This window comes from Anguilla rostrata, chromosome 6 (genome assembly GCF_018555375.3).
Source record: "Anguilla rostrata isolate EN2019 chromosome 6, ASM1855537v3, whole genome shotgun sequence".
In the NCBI taxonomy this organism is placed as follows: domain Eukaryota; kingdom Metazoa; phylum Chordata; class Actinopteri; order Anguilliformes; family Anguillidae; genus Anguilla; species Anguilla rostrata.
The window spans coordinates 7,694,571-7,708,543 of NC_057938.1; the positions used below are offsets into that span (position 1 = coordinate 7,694,571).

At 50.7% G+C, this 13,973-nt stretch overlaps 1 protein-coding gene across 19 annotated transcripts in view; it reads left to right on the forward strand.

The window, feature by feature from the left end:
- The window catches only part of ptprfb (protein tyrosine phosphatase receptor type Fb), a 209,010-nt gene that overhangs the window by 121,005 nt on the left and 74,032 nt on the right, over positions 1-13,973 (forward strand). For 7 of the 19 annotated variants that reach the window (XM_064338059.1, XM_064338058.1, XM_064338062.1 and 4 more), the window contains exons 5-8: positions 2,314-2,502; positions 5,151-5,168; positions 7,870-7,980; positions 12,380-12,391. In XM_064338059.1, coding sequence (XP_064194129.1) covers positions 2,314-2,502; positions 5,151-5,168; positions 7,870-7,980; positions 12,380-12,391 — 330 coding nt within the window. The remainder of the gene's footprint in view (positions 1-2,313; positions 2,503-5,150; positions 5,169-7,869; positions 7,981-12,379; positions 12,392-13,973) is intronic. The other 12 variants (XM_064338063.1, XM_064338066.1, XM_064338067.1 and 9 more) reach the window with 3 other exon arrangements.

Sequence of the window (13,973 nt, forward strand, 5' to 3'; positions counted from 1 at the left end):
GTAGGCCTAGTCCTTTCCCACCAGATCTGTAAACATTATTGATTACATATAGTGCTCTTAAATACAGATTTATAAAACATTTATGAGCTGGCAGCCTTAGTTAGCACTTTGGCATTCTCAGCCTGTCAGCTTTGACTACAGCAGTGCTGTCCATCCCGCTGGAGAGTGGATGTGAGTGGGAGTGTGTGTGTGTGTGTGTGTGTGTGTGTGTGTCTCCGAGAGCTTGTGTTCAGACCTAGCAACCCGACGGACTTGACGCTCGCCACTACCCTCCTGTTCGCCTGCGAGCTCGCCCTCCTCTCTGGCACGCTACCGCCGTCACCCAGCACCCAGCGACGAAGCGGGCCTGTGTGTCTCTCCCGACTGCGTTACGCACTGCGCCGTGTCGCCGTTCGCCTTTCCCGAGTGGAGTTACGGCCGTAACGATCGCCGCGGCGTCCCTCGGCAGTGGATACCGCGTCCATCGATCCCTCTCTGGCGTCCGCACGCTACCGACCGGGCCTGCTCGCCGTGCAGCGCGCATCGATCCGCCGCCGTAACCGCCGCGTTCGCCATTCGGGTCCCATCGATCCGTCGGGGGGACTCGCTGTACGCAGACACACGGAATAGGCTCTGTACTCTGCACAGGGTGTTCTTTCATTACAGAAGTGACATAGGAGCCCAGTCATTTACACTCACCCTCGATATGCAGTGAGACTGGAGGAGTGCCGGCGTGTGGATCCTTTGCTCCTCTTGTTTCCCGGTTCCCTCTGTCTCATTGCGCGCGCTCATTAGCCTTTGGGCTCTGTCACCTCTTCAGTTCTGTCCCTGGGCATACATACTGCTGCAGTGCTGAGCTCGGGGATCAGAGGGGGTTTCTCTGGGGTTTAAAATGTGTTAAACCCGGTACAGGATTCACAGCTTAAACGCGAACGAGGTTCGGTGCTGGCGGAGCTGAGGGCACGACCGATTGTCCGGTCAGGACCACAAACCAGACCTTTAATCTGGGCATCTGGCAACCCTAGGTCTCTCCCTTTTTCTAATGGAAAGACCAGCCTGAAGGGGGATTTCAGGCACGGGTTTCAGAAACGCCATGTTTTTGCCCAGCCAGTGCAGCGTGCTTTAATATTTCACTGTCGCATTTACTTACCTGTAGCTGAAGAGGATGTAGACTGTTATTCATTTTATTGTTATGAGAAAATTGCCAATTTTATTTGATGATTTACTCAGAATAGAGATTTCCATGGTCTTCATAATGCTTGTTATAGTCGGGCTGTAAAATGCATTGTTAAGCGCGGGATTCCTGGGGCATCTTCATAGTTATGTGCGCAGTTTTAAATGAAGAACGACTGGAGGATCTTCCGAGGAGCTGTTTCTCTGTCTGAAAAATGAGGGGGAAAAAAAACACAAGACAGTTGCAATAAACGAGCCAACTAGCTACAACTGATACTGATACTGCTGTTTACAGTAATGAGAAAATAAGAATAATATTGCTTGGCCTTGGCATGTTTGGTTTAAAATGTAAGTGTGTGTTTTTTGGAGCTCTGCTAAGTGATATGTGTTTGCAGTAGCTGTTTCTGGCGATGTTGAAAAGTCCCTGCTGTGCAGGGGATGTGTCCGTACTGGACCGTGGTCAGACGCACAGAACTCAGAGGACCAATGAAGCGCCTGCACTTTAGCTGGCTGCACAGGCGAACCAATCCGCTCAACAGAAATGGAGGCCTTGGTTTGACACAGGCTTTAGCACGGTCGCTTACCCCTCCAGTCGATCCACGGCAGGCCGAGCCCGGCGCCGAGCAGGCAGTGGATCCTCCAGCAGCCCCCACCATAACCCCCCCCCCCCCCCACCCAATGCTGATCTGTTCCGGAGGCGAAGGCGCTGTCCGGGGATTAGTCCCGCCTGAGTGGCGCGGGGCAACCCTCCTCCCGGCCCGATCGCTCCATTCCGCCCCGTTCGCACGCTCACCTGTCAGTCAGCCTTCCGCGCTCACGGCTCAATCCCACAAACCGCCCGAGCGTGACGTCACGTCAGCCACCGCGAAGGGGGGCAGTGTAGCATAAAGCAGTTGGTCTTGTAACCTGAAGGTCGCAGGTTCGATTCCCCGGTTGGACACTGCCGTTGTACCCTTGAGCAAGGTACTTGACCCGCATTGCTTCAGTAAATATCCAGCTGTATAAATGGATACAATGTAGATGCTATGTGAAAAAGTTGTGTAAGTCGCTCTGGATAAGAGCGTCTGCTAAATACCTGTCATGTAACGTAATGTGGGTTTGGGGGAACAGGTCTGGGAGGAGTCTGACCGTGTGTGTTCTCTCTCTCTTTGTGTGTTGCAGAGAACCAGGTCCCTCACGGGTTCCCCACCATCGACATGGGCCCCCAGCTGAAGGTGGTGGAGAAGACGCGCACGGCCACCATGCTGTGCGCCGCCAGCGGGAACCCCGACCCCGAGATCTCCTGGTTCAAGGACTTCCTGCCCGTGGACATCAGCACCAGCAACGGGCGCATCAAGCAGCTGCGATCAGGTACGGGACCCCCTCTCTGCCTTCTCACCTGCAGGGCATAACAGAGAAAGAAGAAAAAAAAACACGGTCAGATGAGAACACCTCCTAATGGGCTTGGACAGTAACCATGACAACTCACACAAACGTATATATCGCGGATGGTCTGATGCGAAGCCTCGTGTTTGAAAGTCCTCGGTAATTACCTGCGCCTCACTGGCTGTCCTTGCATCAAACCTTAATATAGGCCAGGCTCGTTAGAGGACAGAAGAGATAACCGGTGCCTTTTCAGGTAGAAACGAAACGTAGACCAGAGCTATAGGCTCAGTTTTATAAGGCTGCCGGTGTTTCACATCGCCTGCAGCAAAAAAGGACCTTTAGCATCAGCTGTCCATGACTTTCACCTTGATACCATCTTCCAGGCTGGTCTTATGGGACAATTTCAAAACTGTGAGATGTGTAAGAGTAAAGGTGCAAGTGGAAGAAGCTGTTCCCCCCTTTGGGAGGGTGGGGGGAAGGGCCGGGTGGGGGTGGGTGCGGGGGTGGGGGGTGTGAATCACAGCTTCTGCTCTTTGCCCAAGGCCTCATATGATGGGTGAGGAATATTTTAATGGAAGAGAGGTGGGAATGTGGTGTAGAGCCGAGGTTCTCTCTTCAACACATTTTAAAGGAGGATAATGGACAGTATGGTTTTAAGGCTTTAATAGTACATCTGTCTGCAGAGTTCCAATCCCCTATCTCCCCTGTTGCTACCGCCTCAGGCTAAACACAGTATGGTCCATGTTCTGTATCTCTTACACAGTGTTGGGGGAGATTTCTGAGCAAAGAGAGTTTTGCTTTTTGTGCATCCATGTAGTCACACAACGTGATTTTCAGACTTGACACGCGTCTTGTTTATGTGCGTGGAAAAAATTTCAAAACTTCCTAACAGCTAATTGTTCAGGTTGCTCTAAAAATAGTCGAGTAATGAAAATGTCCCCCACGAAATGCAAAGACAAATTCCCCCCCCAGCCCCCCCTCTGTGTTTCTGCAGTGTTAAAAAAAACTCTCTCTTGCGTCAAATGAAGCTTAAGCCTCTCAAAAAGATGCAGTTGGCTTCACCTAATTGCAGACGGTGCAGTGTTAGTGCGGACTGTGATCGATCCCACTCTATTTACAACGCGGAGCGCTTGGTAAATAAACGGCTCAGGCTTGCCCCAGGATCTGATAGTATTTGAGGGAAGGGGCGGGGGCGGGGTGGGGGTGGGGGGGGAGTCTGAAAGAGCAGATTAGTGCCTCTTCACAGAGTTAAATCTCGTCTTTCTCCAGTAAATCCTCCTCTTTTAGCAGGGGCACGCTTGTTATTCCAGAGGTCTCTCTCCAACTCCGCTCTGCTTCAGTTCCACAAAAACCTGTTCCCACCGCCACCTCCAGCGAATGTAGGTTACTGGAACGGGGTCCGTTCGCTAAGGCGAATAAGTCCTGTCCTGCAATGGGCATAATGGCACGCTTTGCATTTCTTAAATCTCACGCCGAGATGAAAAAACAGGCCCTGGAACGTGGGAATTAATGAACTGCTTAAGCAGTCCCGCTGGTTTCACGGCCGGAAAGGTCAGCTGTGTTAATTGTGTGCGGGCCTCGCCGAAGACGTGCCGCTCATGAGAAGCGCGCCGCCTTTCTCTCGGTCGACTGGGGGTCGTAACCCTCGTGGTTTACAGTCCCGTGCGCGTCCTTCCGAATGTCAGTTTGAGCGCGAATCACGCTTCTCCTTACAGCTTGCGGATTTGCAGTTTTTGTGAGGGAGCACAGTGCCCGAGGATCAAACAACAACCCTGGCAACCGCCGGAGAGTTGGGGCACGTGGTCAAATCAAAAGGGACAAGAATGTAATCACTGAAGTTTCCGGAGGAAGCTGGGAATGTGTGTGTTTCACACCTTGTCTTGTTGAATAGCAGTCTGCCCAGAAAGACCTCTTTCAGGTTAGGCTGAGCAGGCCAACGGATTCCTAGCCGAAAGCATAGTTATGGGGAGTTTTCTCCACCCTAGGGGGAGGTCTTTCTCAGAGCTGACACGATTCAGACGATCTCCTGAGGGCTGCTGTCGTCTTCAATGTGCAGGCTGCACACAAACTTAGGAGCCTTTTCAATTCTGAACAGTTTCTCCTATCAAGATCCATTTATCTGAATATGAATCCCAATGCACTCCAGCTGCACTGCTGCATATTACCAGACTGTCCCTGTATTAACAATGTCACAAACTCTTTGGAAATATCAGCAATGATTTCTGATCAACCGGCAGGCTGTCAATGCAGTAACAATGCAGTGGAAACCTACACAGGTATTTGCTGAGAGTGGTTGTCTGTAAAGTCCAATAGAAGGTTATATACAGGTCTGCCCAGCTCTATAGGTTATATACAGGTTTGCTCAGTGACTCTCACACTCAAGTAGACATTTTCTCTCAACACTTTACTAACCCCTCAAGAGTGTTGCTTCAAACTGTGCAGCCTCTCTCTTTATTTGAGATGATGTCCTCTTTTTTATTTCACTCAAACTAAGGGGGGGGGGGGAAACCTGGAGAATTTCTAAGTTCTTGTTTACGTAATTTTGTTTTTTTTTTGCTCTTTTTCCCCTTTCTCTTTCCTCTTTGTACTAACGTTTCTCTCCAATTTTATTTGCATTCAAATTACCTCACCAGGTGGTACACCAATCAGAGGTAAGAGTGCTGGAAATTGCCCTCAAATGTTGAGTCACTTCATTCCTCCCACCGTTTCCATTTCCAGCTCTCTCTCTCTCTCTCTCTCTCTCTCTCGGTCCTCACACCTCCTCTCTGCCTTAGCCCACGCCCCGTTTGTTGTTCTGTGTTGTCGAATGTCGATTCCCTTCATGGCAAACAAATCAGCCATCGCTAATGGAGAGGAAATCACCCGTGGAAGTCTCGCTGAGGTGTTGCTCCGACGGGGGCTACGCTACGCTACGCTAGCTGCTGTTACACTGGAAAACAAGCTGCAAATTAGCTTTCAGGGGGCAGAGGAGCAGGCGCGCTAGCTGAAGGCCGGCTCGTGTGCCACCTAGCCCAGATTTAAGTGGCTCCATTTGCATGAGGTGAGCGACACCGCTGAGAATAGATGTCGTGAGGGGGCCGTGTCAGCGCCCGACGCGGCCTCGAAATGATTGGGAGGCGGTTAGGTGAGAACAGGCAGCGGCCTTCCATCGCCCGGAACCAAGGCCGGGTTAATAGCAGTCGCCGGAGGGCAGCGCGGTTTCCTGCTGCCGCTCATTACGTACACGCAGAGCGCCTGCGTGAGATCCTGCAAAACCTCGTGTTCGCGGAGTTCGTCGCCACTCCGCATCGCAAAGTGACAAAAGAAGAAGAGCGCGAAGCACACAAGCCACAGTACACATGACCATATCTCATGACCTTTGGAATCGCTTGTCAGTAGCACTGTCACACGCTGAAGGATCTGGCCTTTAGGAGGGATGCTGGGGCCATGATTTACTAGGTGTAAAAAGCAGTAACAAGCCAGAAACGTGGACCGGTCAGCTGCCTTCTGAGGAGGTTATGGGGTTTGGGATCATCTGTGAAACATGCCAGAAGCCTCTTCATTGGCTCTCTGGTGGAGGAGCCATCTGAATGTGCAAATGATTACATTTCATGAACACTCAGTCACACGGTCACCGCTTCGCTGCGGACAGTCCCCCACAGAGCATTCTGTGTGAGTGTGTGCATTTGCGCCTTGTCTCCCTGGAGTGGGACTATCAAGGTGGGAGCTCGGAATTTCCTCTGTAATAGCCCCTCACTGTGCCAGAATCCATCTTGGGTGTCATCATGCCTCGTCTTAATTTTTGTTACGTTGTTCCAGCGCTGAGCATTCTTGTAACCTAGCCATTCACCCCATAATGCATTTCCTAAATCCAACTGAAGGATATTTTGAAATGCAGTTGTTTTTAAGTGTTCTTCACATTCTGTGGTCTGCATGGTGTCTACAAAATTCTGTCTTGTTTGCTCTCCAAAGTGTAGCTGTCTGAGCAACATGGTCATTTTTACCCGTTTGTTGGGTTTTAGTTTTCATGTGATCGCTTAAGCAGTGAAACTGTGTGGCCTGTTGGAGGTATTGTGAAAGAAAATGGTGAGATGCTAAATCTTTCTAACTTCTAAGAGAGAGAATCAGGTAAGTCACAGTCAGCAATTTTTTTTGCAGGCACCATTTATTTTCTTCAAAAAAACTATTGACCAGCCAGTCTTTCACCACAAGCTCTTTTTACAATTGCACATAAGTGAGCAGTCAGTAAATTCTATGTTTTGTTTAAAGGCAGCAAAACATATTTTTCCAGCTTTGATTATATTTAGGTCTGAATAGCCTGAAAAGGGGACAGAGAAAAGAGCTCACAATAACAGCCAGTGAAGAGCAATCATGGAATTATTAGCGATTTGTGGCCTTGTTCATCTGGCCAATCACGCTGCATAATGGCAGCATGATGTCATTCCTGTTTTGTGGGTATGTTGTCCCATTCTGCTTTTGCTTGAGCTTATCCGGAAGACATCATGCAGAGTTTACTGTCTAGATGTAGACAACCGTGTGTCTCCCTTGTTCAGCCGTTGTGTTGTGACTTCAGTCAGTAATTGGCTTCTGTGTGAAATCCCTTGTTTTTCTGCTCTCTGTGTTTGTCACATGGTGGCTCGGTGCTGGACGCTGGAACGTGACAGCTGATGCTTGGCAGCCTGTTCATCGCGTGATGGACTAGAAGGCTGCTAAGATCAGCTCTTTTTACACCATGTGCTTCTTTGACAACATCCTTGGCGCCATACTTCAGTTTGAACACATACCTCATTTCCCCATATAAGATGTGGAGTAGGCCTTCAGCAGGAGTATGGCTCCCTGGAAAACAATTTGTTTTTCTCTACAAAAGGCAAAATAGTCAGAAATACCATAGTCAAGGATAGAGACTATTTTCTCTCGTATCAGAAATCGTATTCAGTTGAAATCTAGTTTGGTCGATTTTCATTGGTGTTTACTTGGTAGCCAGTGCTGGAGACTAACTAGCTAGCATTAAGCAACATCCAAGAAAGCTGTTCATATCATAGCTGCTGCATGTTTTAGCTGATTAGTCAAAGAGGAGTCCCCTGATTAGTTCAGGGAGCTCATATTTGTGATCCCTTTGCCTTTCCATATTTTCCACTCGTTTGTTAATGCCACCATCGCAGATTACTCAGTGTTTTTAAACACGTAAACCGTGCTGCTACGTTATTCACTGCTCACGGTGCCAGAATGCACCCTAGGTAGCATATGGTGCCTTTGTGTGCGTGCGCATTCAGTTTTGTTGGTGTCAGCCGTGTGAGAGGACGGAGCTTTGACTGTGTGCTGTCTTTCCCCTCGTTTCCCTCCTCCTCCCGAACCCCCCCCCCCCCTCGCCAGGAGCGCTGCAGATCGAGAACAGCGAGGAGTCCGACCAGGGGAAGTACGAGTGCGTGGCCATGAACAGCGCCGGGACCCGCTACTCCGCCCCCGCTAACCTCTACGTGCGAGGTAAGAGCGCCCCGCCCGCCGCCCGCCCGCAGCTTCGCTCCGGAGCTCCTCCTCCCGTTCCCCGTCACAGTTTCGCCTCTACGGAGCTCGTCCCGCCAGAACGAACCGCGCTGACCTCCGCGCTGTCTTCCGTCTCCCCGCCGACCCCCCCGCGGGGACGCTTCTCCTGGAACAACAGCCTCATTCGGCCACCCAAAGTCAACATTCTCACGTTTGTTTTGTCTGGATTTTTTGTTTTGTTTTATTTATTTATCTATCTCCGTTTCATCTAAACGTGTCCGATAGCCGTGACGTAGCAGAAGTTCTGTGCGGCACCCTGTTTGACCCGTGCCGCAGACTCGGAGTTCTGCGCGCCACCGGGGTGAGTCTGAGGTCAGGGCCAGGTGCCACGGTGCCGTCTGGGTGAGGCTGCAGCCAGACACGTGTGAACATGTGAAGTCTGGCGGCGAGCGAATATGACACCGCCTTGTTGTGTTTCCTGCTCTGAGTTCCCCCCCCCCCCCCGCCTCCCCCTCACCCCCTGCGGGTTGCAGGTTACACTCTCTCTCTGTACCAGCAGGGTTCATTCTGAATCATCCTCTCCTAACATCTCTTTCAACAAGGAACTGCTCCCTTCCACTTATCACAGACTGCGTGGCATCATTGGATAACCTTAGCTGCATTCATTATTTGGATTGGTTGGAAATGGGCAACAAATATGTTATTAACCGTATACAGTAGTTTACGTGTCTAGTACGTGTTGTATGTGTACGCATATACACGTGTGTACAGTTACTGTATAGCCGTTCTGTTTGTAGAGGTCACCACCAAAGTTAATGCTGTGCTCCTATGAACCTGCCAGAACACCAAGAGAGAAATATATGTCCCTGCTAAGATCAATATGAAAGTGCCAAGTAGAATATCTGTTCTGAGTAATAGCGTGTGAGGTTTGCAGTTAATGAGAATACTCATTATCTGATCAAATTCCCTGCTGCCATAGACGGCCATAATGATAAATGTCAGTGGTTTATTAGGCCCTCTGTATCTCACTGCATGCCAGGGCATTGCCGTAGATATCATCATTACAAGTATTTCCATCCACTTTCATCCAGAAGTGGATACAGAGATATATGTGCGCCTGTATTTCTATTTTAAACTCATTTTATACCGAGGAGGAAAAAGAAACGCTGGCTTGGTGCATTTGCAGAAGTTTTCAAAAAAAAAAAAGGTAAGAATCTGTTTATGAGAGAAAAACAGCCCTAGGCTCCCAGACTTCAGCGTCAGACATCATGCAGCGATTTTGTCACCTTGCGCTTAAAATAAGAGGGAAGAGGATGACATGCTCACTTTTAACACATCTCAAAGTGCCTGCGCCCGGACCAAAGAAATAATAAAAATAAACTGTTCTCGGAATGGGTTGTCAGTTAGCGCAGGGTTGCTACAGCTCACTGGGATTGGATCATTTCACTTCCCGGAAGGTCAAAGGGCATTATACCTGCTCTCGGCCACTCCGCCCAGTCGGTTTGTTTACATTGCTGTAGAGTTCTAACCGCAGTCCCCTCTGCTTTACACAGGGACTGTTTATAATCTCGAGAGGAATTATCTACGACCTCAATCTGCGAAACCGTGTCTTTTATCACCAGGCTCGTGGGTTTCAACACCAAGAAACCCGAATGCAGTTTTGGACTCGCTCCAGACCACTAATGGCGGTAATGATACGGGGAGAAGCGGCGGGGTTTCGTTTGAACCCAAACCTCACGCGTCGCCGTTTCGTGTGGGCGTGGCCGCTGCGGTTCCCCCCCCCCCGACAGGTGATCACGGCGAGGTGTGGAGTTAAGGTCTGTGGAGGAGGCTTCCAGCCGCCGCGCCATGCCACCCACAGGCTGGCGCGGAACAACCGCAGCACCGTCTGCTGGTCTGCGTAGTAGGAATGGAATGGTAACTATGGACACCGTCTACCCGTACAACTGTGGGAGAGAGAGATAGAGAGAGAGAGAGAGAGAGAGAGAGAAAGAGCTCTGTGTTGTGGTAACCTACATTTCAGTATAAATAAACGGAACATAACCTTCTGGAAGTGCTCTTGGCTCAGGGACAAAGAACAAAAGCGCATTGTGCTTTCGGTTAAGTCTGGGCAGGCCGGCGCAGCAGACGGGAAGCCCGCAGTCTGGGGGGAGCGAAAGGGCCCCCGGAGCGGCGGGCCCCTCCCGAAAGCGGCCCTGTGCCCCGCCGCGGAGGAAACGTCCCGCGTAACGCAGGACCGCAGGGGCTGGGAAGCCCGATAGCGGGGAGATCCCAGGAACCGCGGCAGATAGGGGCCCGTTCCCTCCTAAATCCGGACCGAGCGCATGCGCCAGGCCCCCCCCCCCTCGCGCGGGGCAGGCTGGGGTGCCTGCGAAAGCGTAAAAAAACGAACGGGGAACTGCCTCTGCTCTTCCTCAGAGGTTTTTAGCACCCCTCATCTTAACTTCCAGCTCACGCCTGCAGGCCTGCAGCTGCAAGAAATGTGAACAATTAAGATCTGCGATGTGACAAGCAGTCCGTAATGCTCTGCGTTTATCAGAGTGCTGCAGTCAGTCACTGTGACCGTGTTTTTATGTCCACGCGCGGACAATATAGATGCTGAACTTCTGATATTTCTGTTAGGGACTGCGGCGAACGTCCATGAATCACCGTAGATTCTTACCAAAACGGGCCTCGTGACACCAAGTAGGAAGGAGCGTGTTGTTTGAACAGCAGGATTTCGCATTTCTCTCAATTTCTTATTACGTATTTTTCTTTAGCATTTTGACTTCAAATAGAACCAACATTATGTCTTTGAGACTACTGAACGGAAACCAACCTTCTCTTTAAAATGTCCTCCTTTTAAGATTCAGCCACGCTTTTGCCCTTTGTCATTTATGTCAAGCCTGTACAACAGCTAACTGTGACAGTTCCTGGCGCTCGGCTCAGCAGGAAGGTAAGTATACATGGACAACTTCCTCTGGATATTAGATTGTACACGGACAACTTCCTGTGTATATTAGGCTGCCTCTACATTTTTACGACCAAAAAGCTAATGACAGAAAAGCCAAGACCTCCTCCACTCCTACAACTTTTCTACCCCCTTCTTCAGATGCAATTCAACAGCCATGCTGTCAGATTTTAGCACTCCCTGAAAAATGTCTGGTCTACCTACTCTTCGTGTGTGGTCAAAGGCTTTTTTGGGATGTGGGGGTGGGGGCGGGGGTGGGGTGGGTTTGTCCTGCCTTCTATCTTCCCTCCTCTGTCTTTCTTTCCTTTTACTCCCCTACGTCTGTCTGGCCTTTTTTCTCTGAGCTGCTCATCATGTGGGGTTGGGGTGCTCTCTGACCCCCATTTCGCAGAGGAATCAATCACCACGGGAAGGGCCCTGTCAAATATACAGACTGTATGTGCGCGCGCTCATACATCAAGAGCTTATCCCGCGGTGAGAAGAAGTAAGCGATTGTCTGCATTTGTTCATTTTTCCGTGTGACTTGTCACAGTGTCTGTGTGGGAATATGTGCTGAGCCTGGGTGGTTGTCTGCACTTGTGTGTGTGTGTGTGTGTGTGTGTGTGTGAGTGCGTGTTGGGAGGAGGGGGAGTTGGGCGAGGGTATAGCCTATAACATTGACTGAATGTACTATGCATACATTATCAGCATGTCAACGATTGGTGTGCTGTGGTTTGGAGCTTACCGAACAGAGCACTTCTGAAAATCGCATAATCTGGGTTCTCCTCCAGATATCCTGGCATCCAGCATCAGTATCCAGATAATCATTCATGTGACTGTGTTCAGCAACGTGTCTGTGTTTACCTTGCAAAACTAACGCTTGTGAGAGAGCTGTCTTTGCATCCTTTTTTTGTGTCTGTGCAGCAGGGATCCGTGGGTAGGACGTGGGTGAGAGTCTGTTTTCAATACAGCGTCGAATGAATGACTAATTCATTGAGCCCATTTGTATTCGCGTCCAGCCGCCAACCTGTTCAGCGGCTTTGCGGTAAAGGAGCCGATGGACGGAATGCATTTGGACGGTGTTAGCGGCTGGGCCTGCCAGTGTGGGAATCGTGTATAATGAAGCTGAGGTGTCAGCGAGTACAGAATGTCCGATGCCATCTTTATTCAGCGGTGCTTCTGCTGTGCGTGAGAGGCCTGCGTGAGGCTGAGAAGGAGCGTGTGTGTGTGTGTGTGTTTCTGCGTGTTTATAAGAGAGCGTGCCAGTGTATAGCTTGGATGTGTGTATACGTGTGTGTGTGTGTATGCATTTGTGAATCAATGTTCAGCAATGTTGTCCCCATCATGGCCTGTTTCACTCTCTCTGTGTTTCTCCTTGTCTTCTTTTTTTTCCTGTTTTGTCTTTTTTTTTTCATTTCACCACCATTGCACACCGCCATCAAAACTATCACTCCAAAACTCACCACTCAGATCAGCGCGAAGGTTGGTCCTTTCACTTGTTACCCTCCTGCATAATGCCCTGCGTGGACCATGGCCAGCTGGTCCCCCCACCTCCACCCCGTCCCCACCCCCTCACGGGGGGGTGCAGCCTTTGTCCTGAAATTCCCACACCACAACCCTGCCATGACACTGCCATCACCCTCCCCGTCTCTTGCGATGCCTCAGAATGCCTGTTTGCATGAGTCCTCGTTTTCCCGCACAGTCCAAACCCCAGGCTACCACCCCCTGTTCGACTCCCCCCCCCCATGCTCCTGCTCCACCTCCACCTCCCCCCCCACCTTGTGTGTCTCTCACAGTACACAGTCCACCCCCCCCCACCCCCCGCCATGCCTGCTCACCCGCTCCACATCACTGTCTGTGACCTCCGTGTTTCTGTGCTCCGCGAGGTTCACCAGCACTGCCAGGGCCGAGCTCCTCCCCTGTTTCCCGCTGTCTGAGCAGTCAGCGGCTAATTCGGAGCCCAATTAAAGGCCTGGCCTGCTCGGAGGTGTGAGCAGCGCAGATTTATCGCGAGGTTGTTGTCAGACTTCCTGTCAGGAGCGGTTCGGCGCGCAGCCGGCCCCTGTCCAGCGCCAGCGGAATTAGTTTTTCCCGCGGGCGGGAGCGCATCCGCCGATCGGCGAAGGATGAACGCTGCGGCGCGGCTCCTCCCTGTCCCAGAGGAACAGTTGCGTCCCAAATTACAGCTGAGCAACGCGGTGCCTTTCCTCACATAGTAACCACGGCGACAGTGCTGTCACACCACACCAGAGAACGGGTGAGAGTCAGGGGCTTTCTCTTTCAGGTCCCCGAGCCTGCTTAGGAGGCAGTGTTTTTAAGGCCCTTCGAGTGTTTAATCTCGCCGAAGTAGATTTAATTGCGTAGCCAAGAATGAAGGATTTGATTCGGGCTACATATTTACTTCAGAGAACAAAGGAACGTGAGAACACTGCCGGGCCAGTATTTTTAATCAGTGCTGTTGAAATCCTCCAGGACTTAGGCACTAAGTTTTCTTGGCCGTTTTCTGAAGCGCAAAAGGGCTGGAGCCCGGAAGAGTCGTCTCTGCGGGGAATACGAGCAAGGAAATATTTTTTTTTTCCTTCCCCATTTTCACATTGGAGAACCGTTTTCTCATCACAGAGCTAGAAAAAAAAAAACCAAGCCGCAAAATACAAAAGCAGGGCTAGTGCCGCCGATGTTTTTCTCTTTCTTACGCTAATAACTGCACCCTGGGCATCTTTGTCCGACTTCAAAGCCACCGAGCGGAGTGCTCTCCGTGGCGCAGTTGATACTTGTTTCCAAAAAGGTCGCTCTTAAAGATTTGTTGAATCTCCGGGATGTTTTCCCTGCTGATTGGCCTGTGTGGAGTCACTCTCAGGAGGGGGAATTAGAGCGGGAGGCCGTGCATTATCGCCCTTCCTCGCCCGCTCCCCGCCGGCTCTGACACGGGCCGAGCAGAGGAGCTTGAGTTGCGGCGGCGGCTCTGTTGTGTAAAGCGAAGGGGTTTGTCAGCGCACAGAGGAAATTTGGGGAATAATAAAAAGTTCCTGTTTGCATTCAGACGAAAACAAAAAGCGTCACCTCG